Source organism: Hipposideros armiger, unplaced genomic scaffold (genome assembly GCF_001890085.2).
Source record: "Hipposideros armiger isolate ML-2016 unplaced genomic scaffold, ASM189008v1 scaffold_49, whole genome shotgun sequence".
Classification (NCBI taxonomy): Eukaryota; Metazoa; Chordata; class Mammalia; order Chiroptera; family Hipposideridae; genus Hipposideros; species Hipposideros armiger.
The window spans coordinates 4,337,500-4,353,520 of NW_017731399.1; the positions used below are offsets into that span (position 1 = coordinate 4,337,500).

At 47.0% G+C, this 16,021-nt stretch overlaps 1 protein-coding gene across 5 annotated transcripts in view; it reads left to right on the forward strand.

Moving 5' to 3' along the window:
• Positions 1–16,021, forward strand: part of DPF3 (double PHD fingers 3) — a 300,997-nt gene that overhangs the window by 221,461 nt on the left and 63,515 nt on the right. For all 5 annotated transcript variants that reach the window (XM_019640433.1, XM_019640436.1, XM_019640432.1 and 2 more), the window contains exon 8: positions 14,164–14,292. In XM_019640433.1, coding sequence (XP_019495978.1) covers positions 14,164–14,292 — 129 coding nt within the window. The remainder of the gene's footprint in view (positions 1–14,163; positions 14,293–16,021) is intronic.

The following is a 16,021-nucleotide window of genomic DNA, read 5'->3' on the forward strand; positions in this document are numbered from 1 at the left end:
TTTAAACTGCATAGAAAACAATAACTGTACCTGGACTCCTCTGGGGCCTCCTCGCATAAGGAAGGTTCCAGAACCCTCACACACACCTTTTCAATGACATCTCCTCACAGCACCCCCTCTGTGATTAACCTCAGTTTTGCTAGTGGGGAGGGTGCAGCAGGAAGGTCTTCAGTGTCCACAGCAGCCATCTTCTCCCTCTTCCCCAGTTTCTCTGGACAAATCCAAGAGGCAGCAACTCTTCCCAGGTTCTCTGCACCACACAAGCCACCCATCTGCTTGCTGCTGTGAATGTGTGCTCTGTTCCCGCCCACATTCCCTTGGTGAGCAGCCCCCAACCATTTTCTTGCGAGCACTAATTGCCAGCATCATTAATACCCAGTCATTAGCTGCTCCCACTGTTTGGGGTGGGGGTGGGCTCGCATTGATCCTGCCCCTAAATGCTACCGGGGCTGTGTGGTGCATCGGATGTGACAGCTCTGCAGCATCCTGAGGTCTCAGCTTTGTGATCCTCCCTTGGCAGGGCTTCTGGAGTGGGGGAGGGAGGCAGGGGAGCTTAATCCACGAGGCTAATCTGCACTTCCCTCAGGAAAGGGTCTGCACAGCCGGCTGTGGAGTGGGAATGCTGACTTTTCCCTCTTTAGCTGCAGTGTGACCCAAGCTGCTTGTGAGCACAGGCCTGTCGGAAAAATCGCCCTCCAGACTCTCAGGAGTTTTCAGGGCCTCGGGCAGCTGCTTTGGCACCACCTGCAGCATAGAGACCTTTTGACTTTGGTCCTCCTGCTGTCCCTTGCTGCACCCCCCACCCCTGCCCCCAACTGTGCCTCCAGTAAAGCCCATTGCTCATCTCTGCCTGCTGCTGCTGAAAGGGCAGAGTGGAGCGCATTGACCTTCCCCCCCAGCCCCCAAACTGCCCTGTGCTGCCAGCTCAGCAACTGCCTGCATTCCTCCTGTCCGCCTGCCCCCTCCCAGCTGATGTTCTCTGGCCTTTGTTCCTCTCCTAGTTTCTCATTTTCTCCTGAGCTTTCGTTTCTTGTCCTCCTGTAGGCTTATCCCCTTTCCTTTGTGCCTTTGCCTATCTGCCTCAGCCACAGGCATCCCAGGGCTGCTTGGAGCTCAAGCACTCCCCCGTGGGAGCTAGTACTTTTCTGATGGGGTCTTCCCCACCCGAGCTGCTCGCCTTCCCTTCCTCTGTGAGGCTGGATTCTGCTTCCTCCCTCCATTTCTTTTACCACCTTCATCTACTTTCTATAAGTGAAATCTCTCTCTCTGTCTCCCTCTCTCTCTTTGTGAAAGGAGGGAATGCTTGGGCAGGTTAGGACTCTGGGGGCACCACTCAGAAGCATTCTATTGTGGCTCCTTAAATGCCACCTTGATCAACAGCCCCGGTGGGACCAGGGTAGCAGAAAGAGCACTAGATTATAATTCAAAACTCCTTTGACAAAGGCTCACAATGTCAAAACTCTTCTTGAATTTCTTTTTACCTTCTCTGTACAGTGGGAATCAATTATAGATGATGTTTTCAAGGCATGTTTGTGGTGGGGTGGGGCGGGTGTGGGCATTTATGAGGTCCTGGACCTGGAAGGAAGAGCTATGTAAATGAATTCAGTCTAATCCATTTGTCCGTCCGTCCGTCCGTCCATCCATCATCGGTTTAGTAACCATGTACTGAGTGCTGCCTTGGTCCCTGTTCCTGAGGAGCTCACAGCTTTGCGTGGGAGTGTGAAATGGTTGTGCAGGATGGTGAAGAAGCAGGGGCCTACAAGGGCACAGCGTGCTTTCTTCTCCATAAGGCAGTGGTGCTCTAAGCGTAGCATCTGCACCGCCCGGGAACTTATTGGAAAAATGCAGATTCTCGGCTCCACCAGACCTCCTGAAACAGACTCTTGAGGGGGAGGGGGACCAGCAGTCTATGTTTTAAGCAGCCCTCCAAGGCATTCTGGTGCCAGTAAAGCTTGAGAACCGCAGTATCAGGGGATTTGCAAAGGCTTCACTGAGGAGGTGACATTCAAGGTAGCCCTGGAAGAATGAGGAGGAATTTCCTGGGAGGGGAGAGGGCTTCCCAGGTACAAAGGTAGGGAGGTAGGATACAGCACGCGCACATCAGACACTTGTTGGTGGTTGGACTTGACAGCATGGGAAGAATGGTAGAAACGTAGGCAGGGGCCGCAGTTGGAAGCATCTTCTATGTGTAGTTGTCATCCTGTAGGAAACGGAGAGCCACAGTAGCAATTACTAGAGGACAAGAACCAATAATTTATAAAGAAATCTGTTTGGCATATTATTAATTGATATATGGCATATCTCTTATTTAATAGCATAAATGACTACAAAATGCTCTCTATAACATACTTGGAGCTCCTAAGAGGGAAATGTTTTTTAAAATGTGGGTCTATAAAACTTATTTCAAGCCTATTTTCAGGTCCATGGGATGGAAGTGGGTGTGTCCTGAGTTCTGGGAGGTCTTAGTCTTCCATATAATGGTGGTGTGCAGGGCTTTTAGTATCTTTCGAGAGAAGAAAAGGCCCCACTCTGGGGTGCCGTTGGAGGGCATGTCGTACTCTGCAGAACTGAAAGAGGAGAGCTGAGTTGATTAAGGGTAATGTCGGCTGATTAGATAATCTGAAAATTAGTCTGATAATGTGCAAATTATCTAAAAGTAGCATATGATGTCATTGCCACACTAATAGGAAAGATCTAACAGATGTCGTCTTCTGACATCTCTGTCCTCTAACGTATGGCCCAGGGGCAATGAATACAGCTTTAAGAGAGAGTGAAAATTACCTTTGATACAAGCTTAAGAATTTTGGACTACTCTGAAAGTGCCTGAAAAGCCATAAATAAAGCCCACACAGCTCACTGCTCATCCAGCCTCCATGCAGGTAATTCAGGCTTTGTTACAGTTACAGGGAAGGAAAAGGAAAGCTCAGATATGGGGCTCTGTCCGTAAAAGTGAGCTGCTTTTTTCTCTTCCTGAAGAGCAAATTTGGAAACTAACAACAGGTGTTCTTTAGATGGATTATTATTTAACTAAATAGTTTAGAGGTTGCAAAGCGAAGAAGAACCCAAGGGGTTGCTCTGGCCTTGCAAGTAGACTTGGAGTTAATTTCTCAGTCTTGTGGCTCATCCACACTCTTGACCTAGTGGCTGAGAGAATGGCCGTGGAATTGGCCAGGCCAGGGTGGGCTCCATGCCTCTGCCACTCTGCTGTCTTCTGTCTGTGTAAATGTGGGTCAGCTCGTACACTTCTCTGCTCCTTCGTTGCCTCATCCATAAAACAGAGAGAACAATCAAACTGACCTCGTGGGGTTGCTATGAGTCTTCAGTGAGATGATGTGGGTGTTTGGCACCATGCCTGCCCATTGTGAGCGCTGATATCCCATCTCTGTGCCATTTGGACCAACAGAGCATGTCTGCGACCACAGATGGCCGATCTGAGTCAGGGCCTGTCTGCAGCTGTGTGATACTGGGATGCTAACTGCCTATGGGGGGCAGGGGTGTGTCTCATTGTCATCAGGCGGAACTATCAGAGCCTGACCTGGCCCTGGCACAGCCTTGCTAAATTTTAGATATGGACACCAGCCCTTCTCCACAGGCTAAACATGAGCATTTACAGAGAACTTACTGTGCATGTGTCCACTTGTGGGGCTACGTGTAAACTGGGCTTCCAAAAAAGACATAACGTGTGGTCTCAGCCTTAGGAGAACTTCTGGTTGAACTGGGAAATAACATGGATGCGTGAAACCCAGCGAGAGGAATCTGTGGGGTAGAATCTGGCCACGTGTGCTGTCCCTATGTTTACCATCTCATTTCCCCAGGATCAGGGATCTATCTGCCATCTGCCTTTCTGTGAGCGTCTTCTTTCTCTTACATTTTGGGCCTAATTACCGAGAATGTTCGGGATTGAAGAGTTCCATGTCCTGAGAAATGACGACAACAGCAATACTTGCTGACATTCCTTGAATGCGTCAGACACTGAGCTAAGCATGCCACCTTTATCTCATTCATTCCTCACAACAACCCTATAAGGCAGGTGCTATATCCTCCTAGAAGACATATCAAGGTGCACAGAGGCTGAGTGATGTGCCCGTGGCCACAGAGCATGAAGGTGAATTTCTCCAGTCATGTGTCACTTCTTTTCCTGCCTTATCAGAAATAAAAGTATTTTGCATCTAGGAGAGGAAAGATGCAAAGAAGTGGTGGAACACCTACTAGGCGCCACGCAGTTTACTTGTGTCATCTCATGTAGTGCAACATTACAAGTCCAGGAGGCACATGCTACTGCTCTCATTTTTACACGGTAGGAAACTGAGGCTCAGAAGGTTGAGTAACTTGTCTCAATTCATACAGTTAGCAAGATGGGGCGCTAAGATGTGAATTTGCGTGAGTTGGAACCCCAAGTGATGGATCTTGGTCTCAGCCAGGGATCTTTGTCATGGTCCACCTGACGTCCCTCGATTTTCACCTGTAGACCAATTGTCCAATGCATCACCTTGCATAGTGGAATTTCAAGAGACATGAATGTATTAATGGGCACTATCTTAGTTCATTTGGGCTGCCATGACAAAATACCAGAGACTGGGTGGCTTAAACAGCAAGACTTTATTTTTCACAGCTCTGGAGACTGGAAGTCCCAGAGAATGGTGCCAGCAGGGTTTATGTTTGGTGAGGACTCTCTCTTGTGTTGGAGATGGCTGTCTTATGTCCTCACCCGGCCTTTCCTGGGTGCATGTGGGTGGAGAGAGAGAGAAGCAAGCTTTCTAGTGTCTTTTTTTTTTTTTTATAAGGGCACTAATTCCACCTTGAGGGCCCCATCCTCATGAGCTCATCTAAAGCTAATCACCTCCCAAAGGCTCCATCTCCAAAACCACCCCACTGGGGTTAGGGCCTCAATATATGCATTTTGGGAGAGACATAATTCACCCCATAGTAGGCACATTTCCAAACTAACTTTAGTTGTTTGTGATGTTGTATGGACTCCACCCACTAATTCCAAATTGTACTTGAGACTAATTTGTAAATGAGTTTTACTGTAGAAAAAAAAACCCCACACACCACCCTGTTTAATAGTTTCCCTGCATCTTTCTCTCTCATTCTGTGTCTCACTGTCTTGCCTAGCTCATACATCTCTTTTTGACCTTTTCTTTTTTGTTTTTTGTGTTGTTGTTTTTTTTAAATAATAATACTGTGCCTAAAGCAGAAATCCTAGGATTCATCCTTGGCTCTTTGTTTTATTTCATCACTCATGTCAGCTTCCCCCCAAATCTGCCTCCCTGTCTTCATCTTCTGGCCACCAGTGGCTCCTGCTTGGATCGTGGCAACTTTTTTATTGGTTACTGTTCTCTCTGATAGTCTGTTCTCCATGGTGTAGCCAAAGTGGTCCTTTTAAAGCATAAAACATGATGCCATGCCCTGATCTCAAAACACTTTATCCCATTTGCATACAACCTATACTTCTCACCTTGAGGGCCTGCACTTTTGCTTCTCAGATTGTGGTCAACAGCATCAACATCACTTGGTACCCAGCTGACTGACCTGTCCAGGTTTTCCCAGGACATTCCCGGACTGAAAGTCTCATGCCCTGGGAACCCCTCTGTGCCATACAAATCCAGACGGTGGACAACCATGTCGGCGAGCTTGTAAGAAATGTGGAATCTCAGGCCCTACCCTGGACCTATAAATTCTAATCTGAATATCAATGAGATCCTTCAAATTTGAGAAGCCCTGGCCCCCAAGGTCTGCCACCCAGTCTGACTTGACTTTTTTCAGGTGTGTGTTGCATGTGCTCAGGGTAGCACAGTATCACGTGGGCCCCTAAGAGCCACACGGCTTGGGTTCAGAGCCAGTGTAGCCACTTACTAACATGTGACCTTAAACAAGCCACTGAGCTTCCTTGTGCCTCAGGTGCCACCTGTGTAAAGCCAGAACTTTAATGTATCTATCTCAGGGCTACGTGAAGATTAAACGTGCAGCCTTAACAGAAAAGGCATGTGACACAGTGTGACATGACTCTCACGTGCTAGAGCCATGGTTCTCAAACTTGAGCACGTCAGCATCCCCTGGAGGGTTCATTAACAACACAGACTGCTGGATCCCACCCCCGAGTTTGGGATTCAGCAGGTCTGGTGCGGGGCCCTAGAATCTGTGTTTATAACAAGTTCCTAGGCGAACCACTGCCTTAGAGAAATCCAGCTTTCAAAGACTGGTGTTCAGTCTATTTCTATTATTATTATTATTATTATTATTATTATTATTATTATACGCACTGATTCAGGTAACTGGCCAGGAATCAGGCTGCACTGTTAAATCTAAAGGTTAGACTTGGGTTTCATTCTTTCACAAAGGTTCCGTTCTACCTGGGGCAAACGTCTCTGTGGCTCCCAGCAGCTGCTTCCTGGCTTGAGTTCTGCGTGTGTTCCCCACCTGGGCCCTCATCCCTGGGCTGGGCTGTCCGTCAGCTCAGCGGTCCCTGGACTCTGTCCTGATCCTCAGGTCTGAAGCATGAGACTTATCTTTTTCCTTTTCCTGAGTGCTGTGTTTCGGTCTGAAGGACACAGAGACTGCGGGCCCGTTGTGGACTGATGGGGTTGACATACCTGAGGCCTGTGGCAGTGGTGGAGAGGGCTAGACTGGGCAAGACAGGAAGGGGGCTTGCTGAATTCTAATAGCACAATAATAATACAACTTAAATGGACAAAGCTTCTCCAGCTTTAAAGCACTGAAATGTCCCGCAGTTCTCTGACGGGAATGACACCACTTCATTCAGAGCCCTGATGACATAGTTACTCTCAAATTAAATGTTTTCCCCCTCAACTGACTCATTTGGTGGCAATAATAACTTGCTACGCCAGGGCATGAACTGACCCACATGACCTTCTACTGGAAAATTGAAACCCGTCTTTGTGCTTTCCCTAATCAGCACTGAGAAGCGTCATCAGTTTCGCTTGGTCTTTCTCTTGCTTTTCTGAAGCATCAATGACAGACCTGGTGTTGATGGCCTAAGGCTGGAGTGCATAGGTCATTACTGACAGGTCATGTGACCGTCTAGCCCCAGAACTGGTGGTGTGGTGTCCAAACTCCAGCAAATTGCAACTCTAACCAAATACATCTGTCGAGAGAGAGACATCAGTGTGAGTGGACAAGCCTTGTGTTCATGCAGCACAGTGTTTAGTTCAGGAGTAAATATTCCGAAAGCGTGTGGCTAACGGTATGAGTTTTGAATTTCATAAAGAAGGAGGAAAAGAAGGTAGGTGCAAGGAAGGGTGGAATGACTGACATCATAGTTTAAAATTTTTATGAAGATTCTCTACTGTAAGACATGGCTTGTTTTCTCACTGGCTGTTGTAGGGCTCTTGGTAATAGACAGAAAATGGGGTTCAAGGGGCCCTGGGGCCAACGGAGTCTGGGAGTTCTTAATTCCTTCCATCCTGGTTTCTCCAGAAATGCCTAAAGGAGAGGATTCCTGCAGGAGGGCAAGCCCACTGGTTTTCTTCACTGGGCCCCCCATTACTCCCACTCCCCACTCTTCCTGTCCCTGTTATGAACGGAACTGATGCTGGCAGTGCCTTAGAATAGTCACTTAGTACTTGGGGGACACTTTGCATCCCTCAATTCCTAGTCTTTGACTCCTTTGCCTGGCACATATTTTCCCCCACCCCCAAAGCCTCTGTGAAGATGTGTCCATTCTTTCATTAAGTATTTATTGTCAGCCCTGTGTCACTCACTGTGCCAGGGGCTGGGGATTCAGAGATGAAAGACCCTGCTCCTGCCCTCAGGGGTCTCATGGCTAGTAGGGGAAGAGACACCTACACAAATATACAACAATGATGAAAGGCTGAGCTCCTCTGCATTTGGAAAGCTTTGCTTTTCTGTCTTGTCTTTCACCCTATTATAATCCTTAAATAATAGGCCTAAAAGGGACTTTAAGATGTCATCTAACATATTCTCTTGCCTCTGGATAGGCAGGCACTCAAACAGCCCTGGGTCTGGGGAAACCTCCCCAGGCGCAAAGGCCTCTTCAGAGAAGCTGCTCCTTTGACCATGCCGTTTACTCTTTAACTGCCTTCATTGCCAGCTTTCTTCTGGCTTGTGCTGCCATTTCAGCTCCTTCCATCTCATGTTGTCCTTGACAATACGGAGTGTGGCGATTTAGCTCCATCCATAAACTCAAAGACATTAAAACAGCCTTTCCTTCTCCAGGCAGACTAATCTCAGTGGTGCCTGGAATCATTCTGCGTCAGCGGTCCTCCCCTGCTTATCATACATCCACATTGTCCTCCGTGACAGCTGGCAAAATGGCTGATGCGAAAGGCCGAATGCTCTGCCACCGAGGACTCTGATGGCCTGACAGCCATGTGCTGCGTGGACCCTGATGTCCATTTCCCCGCCCAGCTCCCCGATCCCCCTGCCTTTCCGCATCCAGGAAGGAAGGCATCGTTTGTCTTCCTCCTGGAGCCCGGGGGCAGGGCCCGAGTTGCTATTAGGTGGCCAAGAAGAAGCAGCCTGAATGGAGTCCCAACATTTTTATTCCTTGGATCTGTGGGATTTATTTTTTCATCCGTTCTAGGGAAGCAATGAAAAAAGGTGTCAGGCCTTGGGGATAATTTATATGAGTAAACACGTAAGGACTAGAGTGAGCAAGAGCATGAGAATTAAGGCCATTTATCCAGGCTCCGAGGCTCTGTTTGCCCTCTGGTCCAGCCTTCCTCACAGTCTTTATCTCGCCACTTTAACCCTCTCCTCGCTGTACTCCACGTGGGCCCTAAACGGATCTCTTCATAGCTGCCTTCCGCTGCCTCCCCCTCCCCCGCCCACATCCCTCATTAAAGGTTGGGTAGAAGGTAGCAGGATGTGGCAGTGGCCTCCAGCTGAGGCCTGCGCGCCTGATTCTGAAGGGAAGGCACGTTGGCTCACACCCTCCCTCTTCACCCTCCCTGTCTCCAAAGCGTCCTCCTCTAGCCTGGCCTGTCTAGTGTGTCCTGTGTGGCCAGCCTGGGGCTGCCTTTCTGCTTTCCCTCTTTTCCTGTCCCCTTTTTTTTTGCTCCATCTGTGAAGCTATGCTCTGCACAGCCAAGTGCACCGGGCTAGGATGCTTTACACTTGAGAGATGAAGTAATAACAGGTGGCAAGACCAGAGGCTGCTGGAGCCCACGATTCCAGTTGCCATGGAAACATGTCAGACCTGTGGAGGGATGGGAACTGTCAGCCATGGAGGGTGGTGGGGGGACAAGGGAGAAGGGCGAGGAGAGGCACATCTCCTGGAGGGCTCTTCTCACTGCCCCCAGGCTCCCCAAGGGCTGCACACCCCAGCCAGCAGGCCCTGGGAAAACCACTGCTGGACTGGGGCTGGGTTAGGGCTAGGTGGCGGACACAGCATGGCCACGTGTTTGTACACACCAGGCCCTGGCAGGCGGTGTGAACCGTCTGCTCAGGATGTGAAGTCACGCTTTTGTGGATGTGCCATGGAGGAGCCTAAACTTCTGGCTCGCTTCCTGTTTTGCTAGGACACTTGGGACAAAGCACTGGTCTCTGAAGATGCAGATGAGGGGCTGTTGCTGGTGGTCAGACTGTCCCTGCCGCTCATTCTTTTCACGAGTGGTAGGCACATCGCAGCAGAGATCAGACTGAAAAGGAGAAAGGCAGCCCTGTCTGGGTGGTAGTTTTATGGAGGATTTCGGTCCTTGTTTGTCATAGACATGTGGCCTCATTGAAGTAAAAAATCCTGTAGCGTGCACTTTCCAGAATGACTGGCCACCCTTGACTGAGTGTGGCGATGGGACTGTTTGGGGCTTAGCTTTCCTTTTTCTTGGTTTGATTATAGGAATGCTCCCTTCCACCTTCTGTTACTATTATCTTTTTTTTTGCGCTTTTTCATGAACTTCATTTCTGATTTCCATTTTTTTTTCCTTTGAGCTTTTTAGGGTTATCTCCGCCAGGTAAATCCCTAAACTCTTAAGGCTCACTTTATTTTCTCAGCAGCTTCCTTGTATCTCTTATATGATCTCAGCCCATGAACATTAATCAACAGAAAACCAAATCCATCATTGTGGGCACTGCCACCAAGATACCACTCAGGCTTTGGCCCTCCCATCATCTTATTCTATAAAGCGGGACTCAATTTCCCATAAGCAGGAGCAGAATCTCTATTTAAATCCCACTTGCGAGGTCTGGGCGAGCTTCCTATTTATAGTAAAATCCTTTTTATAATGATCTCATATACGGTACCAGGAAATTGCTCAAGGCTGGGTCAGGCCATAGGCCAATAAAGCCATGGTGTGAGCTTTCCTTAAAAAAATACCTCCATGAGCCTCTGGAATTCTCTGGAGAAGTGTTTCACAGAGTAGATGACAATAAACAGGGTCACCTGGGATGGGTCACTATGGTAGGGACATTAAATTTCAGTTCAAAGGGAATTGCCGCTTTTATCAGGCCAATCTCAATAATTTTGATTGCCTTGGACTTCCTACATAACGTATTAGGTGAATCAAGCTCTAAAGAGATTTATGAAATATTGCATATACAAGGTATGGCCAGAGAGTGTTTGCCTCTGGACTTCCCAGAGACAGAGAAGTGTCATTATGGGCTGAGAGTCCCTGGAGACACAGACCACCTGGAGGTGGAGCTTGCCTCCTGCACTTCTGGAACTGGGACCTGGAGCCAGCCCCTTAATCACTTTGGACCTTAGTTACTTCATCTGTCAAGTAATCCCTATTTCACAAAAGTTTTGTAAGAATCAATGAAGTAACGTATGTAAAGCATCCAGTGTAAGATCCGTCACAGTTTTGTAGTGTAATGAAATAAATGTCTGCTGCTTTTTCTTCTCAGAAAGCAGTTCAAGAAGTGGGCGGCTGAGTGGGTAGGTGCAGCCTGCTGTCCCCTTCTCAGGAGACAACGAAGCGTAGTCTTACATACTTTTCTTGTGTGTTTGTAGAGAGGGTGATGTTTCTCCTTCCATAGTAGGGGCACCGTGTCATTCTTCCAGCAGCCCAGGGCCCTCAGCCACCCACTCTCGTGTACTCCGGGAGTTAGACATGACACCAGGCCAGATGACTGACCAATCCATTTGGACGTGGACCAGCTCTGCTCTCTGAGGACGAGGGAAATAAACCAGGCAGTGAATGATGTTCAGAGCAACCAATAACTCTGCCCCAGGGAACGCAAACACAGCGTTCTGTGCCCGCCAGGAAGGGGTCCCAGGGGTATCGCTGTGCTGCTTGCTTACATCCCTGCCATCCTTATCTGAGCCACTCATCCCACATTGTTATTAACCATTTCCTGTGTGGAGGGTATGTAGGTGTTCCAAAGATGAGTTAGATGTGACCCCTGACCGGAAGGAGTAGATCATTTCACATGGGGAGGTGAGGGAGATATACGCAGATATGGACAAGAGAAGCATCGTGGATGTGATGGCAGCAAAGCACCCTCCCCAAATCCTGACTGGCCATTTCTGGCTGGGGAATTAGGAGTGTGCCATGGGGGAACTCTCACCCTGAAACCAATCCTAAATACCAAAACGTGTATGAGAACCAGATGCAAAGGCTATTGATTAGTCTATCTCATGCCATTTTACCAAGATGGAAGAAAGCTTTGAGCTCATTATCATGAGAAGAGAGTAGGAACTGAAGCTAAAAGGATTTCACTGGAAATGAAGTATAACTGTTCACTATCACTTCCTATATTGGGTCATTGCTCCTAAAACTGACCCCCCCCTCCAAGCACCTTCCCCCCATCCCCCCGCCCACTCCCGGCATGTCACAAGTGCACACCCAGGAATCTACAAGATTTTAGCACCTTCTTCACCCCTTTGGCCAGGCACTTTGTGTAGCCAACAACTAATACAAATAATGTGGGGACCCTGCTCCGATTCAGTCTCCTCATAAACTTCTGTTCATCAGATTAAATTCTGTTCCTTTGGTCTTTTTACATAAGATCAATTTCTCCATCAATATCTGCTTTGCTCTACTAGATCATTTCAGAATTTTTCATTTCTTGCAGTATTGGAGTCCCTGATTCAATGGGATGTTCTACCAATGGTCTCTTGGTGGCAAAACTGTACACAGGAGCAGAATTCCCTGGGAGTTCCTACATTCTATATTCTACTTCTTCATCCTCACAAATCACAAGGGATTTAGTGGGTTGGAGAAAACCAGATTCTTTGGTTGAAAAGGGAGAAAAATCTGACATAATAAGTCCCTAATAGAACAGGAGAGAGACAAATGATGAGATGGGGTCTTCTGAGAGTTTTAGTGAGATGATGTACATGGGATTCTTTGGTTTCATGCAGGAAGCTACCTAAGCTGTGTCTGGCATATCCACATTTTAGATCTAGTTCATATCAATCATGAAACTTAGCTTTGGTTTACACTCAGCTCCTAAATTTAATATTCCCCACTTCTTAATGTTCACTTTTTGATTGATTGCCATGATAGCCTCTTAATGAGGAAACCCTGAGTTTATTTGCCTCATGATGTGCTTGGGTTTTCTTAAGAGAGTTCTAAAAGTAGTTAAGATGGCAATTGAGAAAGAAGAAAGGGACTTCCTTCTATGGATTTGGGTAATGAATATTTTATAGGCAGAGTAAAATTTTTGCGGAAGTACTGAGTTTTCAGTACAAATTATTTGGAAAAGCATTGTGTGTGACATGCAGATATCTTTGAGATGCAGTGACTGATGAAGAAAAACCCACACTCCACAGGCCACGGGGTATGGCCAGCTCCTCTGCCTGCCCCCCAAACAGCCAACACTTTCCTTGCAGAGATTTGTCTGCCTCCCTGAAGATGAAAATCAATGACTTAGAAACTGATTAAACAATTCAAATAGCAACTGATAAATGGATTAACCCTCTATAATGTAATTCTGCAAGCTTTTGTCTTCTGCCTTTACCAGGTAAGTTTTTCTATTCCTGGAGGCAAAGCGGAGGCATGGAGGAAGTGAAGACCAGAGGGAATCATATTAAAGTGGGTGAATCCGTTTATCACTTACTGTCTGGATGGTATTTCTGCTCACATATCTGTTTCCTTTTACAGATTTGTACCCTACGGGACCCTGATTAATGTGAGCCAGTGAATAATGAAAGATAGCAGCAGACATTGGGTATAGCGAGGTGGAAGATACCCCCGTGGTTTAGGCTGGTCCCATAAATGGAGAGATTTTTCTTCTTAGTCACAAACAGGGGGAATGCTAATGTGACAAAGAAATGTCCACAACAGGGATAGAAAAACAGGAAAATGGAGGTGTTTTTTCCCCAGACAAAGAACCTGTCCAAGGCTTTACGCCCAGCCCCTAGAAACTGTGAATGATTTTATTGCTCAAGGACATGTGCTGTTCTCACAAGATTTTGTTTTTAAGATCATGTCCCCAAATTTTTCTTTGCCTTTCCTTTGTATAGGACTTTCATCATGGGTGGCTTATGAAGGTCTTACGCCTCAAGACATGCTCACTAATTCACTTTTCAGTCAGTCTCTGGCGTGAGGCTCAGCTAAGTGTCCAGTCTGATTCTAGGCACTTGGGGTCTGCTGATTACTAGTCCTGAGTGCGCTTTCCATGACCGCGAGTCTGGACTTTAGGGAGATGCGTCTGAACAAGCATGGACACCTGTGTACCTGCCAAGATGTGCATCCAAGTCCCCAAGAGCATCTTCAGTGGCCTTTCTGGAAATGAGCACCCATCAGTGAATGCTTCTTTGTTTTCCTTTTCAGGCACAGGAGGAATATCTCCTAAATAAGAACTCTTTCTCAAGCACAAGGCCTAAGCATTGACTGTCCTCTCTCTAGTCATACTACCGTTTATAACTGCCATCGGGTGTTCGGCGCCTTGGCCCTGAGGGCTGGTTGTTCAGGGATGAGAGAAGTTCACTTGACTTGTAGGCTGGATGCTTTGGTCATCCAGGGACATAATCAGAGGAGTAGGGTTGTTTCTATAAAAGCACAGAGCTGGGAAATGCTGCAAAAATCAAACTAAGCTCTGCATGCCTTGCAAGATGTTCATACTGTTGAACCGAAGAAGGTCAAAAAGAAAGCAGCCCGAGTTAACAACTTGGTTGTAACAAAAACCTTAGATTCTAGATTTCAAATGCTTGCTGGAGCCAATTCTGCCACGCTGTAGGAGAAGGGCCAGTACGAATTCATCTCAACCTAACATTGGATTTCTAAAAATATGTTTCTACAGCCCAGAAAGGACCGGATGGGACAGTCATTCCCAATAACTACTGCGACTTCTGCTTGGGGGGCTCTAACATGAATAAGAAGAGTGGGCGGCCTGAAGAGCTTGTGTCCTGTGCAGACTGTGGACGCTCTGGTGAGTGTGGCCCCTTCTTGCATCTGTGCCTGTAGACCAGGACCTCTTCCACTCGCATTCCTCTGCCATCTTGTGTCGGGGTTGAAGGGTGGACCGGAGAACTGGTGGTGGTGGTGGTGGTGATTTCAGATGGAGAGGAGTTTTCCAGTCATTGGACGTTTTTCTTCTTTGGGTCATAAGAACCAAAAGTTATGCCCTGGGATCCAGGGAAAAGGGAAGGGAGAAGTTTTTGACTCGTGTTTGGTCTCTCCATGAAGTGGATATTTCTTTGTGTGTGTTGTTGTGGACGATAGTGAGATAGTGTGGAAACACCTGGAGACACAGGCAACATGCTTCCTTGTATCTGGTGATGCACATGTAACAAAAAGATGTTTGTTCTGTGTACGTGCCTGGGGCAAACCGGAAGAGCGTGGAGACATGAATATTGGGGGAGCAGCCACACCTTGAGTTGTGGGAGTCAGAAACCCCTGGGCTCCTGAGTAGTTGCATAAATACCATGTCCATTGGCCTCTCATCCCATTTTCTCATATAGAACAGACCAGAGAGACCCCGATAGATCAAGGAGACAAAAGGCAGGCGTTCTTAGAGCTAATCTGGAGCTGACTGGGCATGTTTTGAAATTTTCATCTTTAACCTATCCAAAGACTAAAATAACAAAAAAGGACTTTGATCTTGTGCTTTTATTCTTAAAATGAGTTCAGGTTTTCAAGTTTTGTTAAGCTGCTATTTTGTTTTTCAGCTCTAACCAAACCATTACGTTTGGCTGGTTGAGGTTGGTTGGTAGTACCTGTTTTTCATACTGTTTTATGTCATAACGAGGCCAAAGAGAGATTTCAGACTCATCTTTAGTCTTATCAGTTGCTGCCTAGTAGGTGAAATACAGTTCAATTGGGTGGTTGGTTCCAACAGCAAGGAGTCATTGCTGCTTTCCACACTTCTCCCCAGTGTCTTTTCTACCCTGAGTTCCAAGAGAAGGACTGAGATGACCACACCTGGGTTTACTGTAGCAACTCAGCTATTCCTTTGCTTTGTCCGCAAACCTTAGCTTTAGTCCTTTTATATTTGGCTTTTGGGTTGTTTAGGGTTCAAGACGGACCTGAGTAGCAAGTCAGTAATTGAAAAAGGACTGGTTTCCATTGCACACAATTCTCAACATTTAATGCTTAAGGACCCTGACAGGGTGGCCCATCTGTGCAATTCTGCCAATTCATTTCCTCTCCAAACATGATGCAGATGTTGAACTTCTTACTCTGTTGGTGCTAGCTTAGAAAAGAGGGTCCATGTGATAAGGGGACCCTGGGTTTTAGATATTTACAAAGAAAATGAAACAAATGAAATGCAATTCAGTGTTTTTTAAAAAGTGAATGGTCAGATAAAATCTCTGCCACGAGAAACAAAGTCACGTGGCAGAGTGATATTCTAGGCAGAATGATACTGGACTTCTGTGGGTGTGGCATACGTTAGACAGGGCAGCTTCAGAATTCTCACTGCAGGCAGCTGTAACTTTCCCTCTTCCTTTTCTACAAAAGATGGGGATACCTGACTCTGATCCATCCATGCGGGACCAGCAGTGGTCAGTTGGTGTTTTCTATCCATAGCCTCTCTCTTCATAGCTGTTACTCATCGTTTTCTTCCCAGGATCTGTCTGCTATGTGATTCAGGGGGCTATTTTATACCAGTGTAGGTGTTCTTCTTGCATTAGCCAAGGATTAATTTTGGTGGATAATTT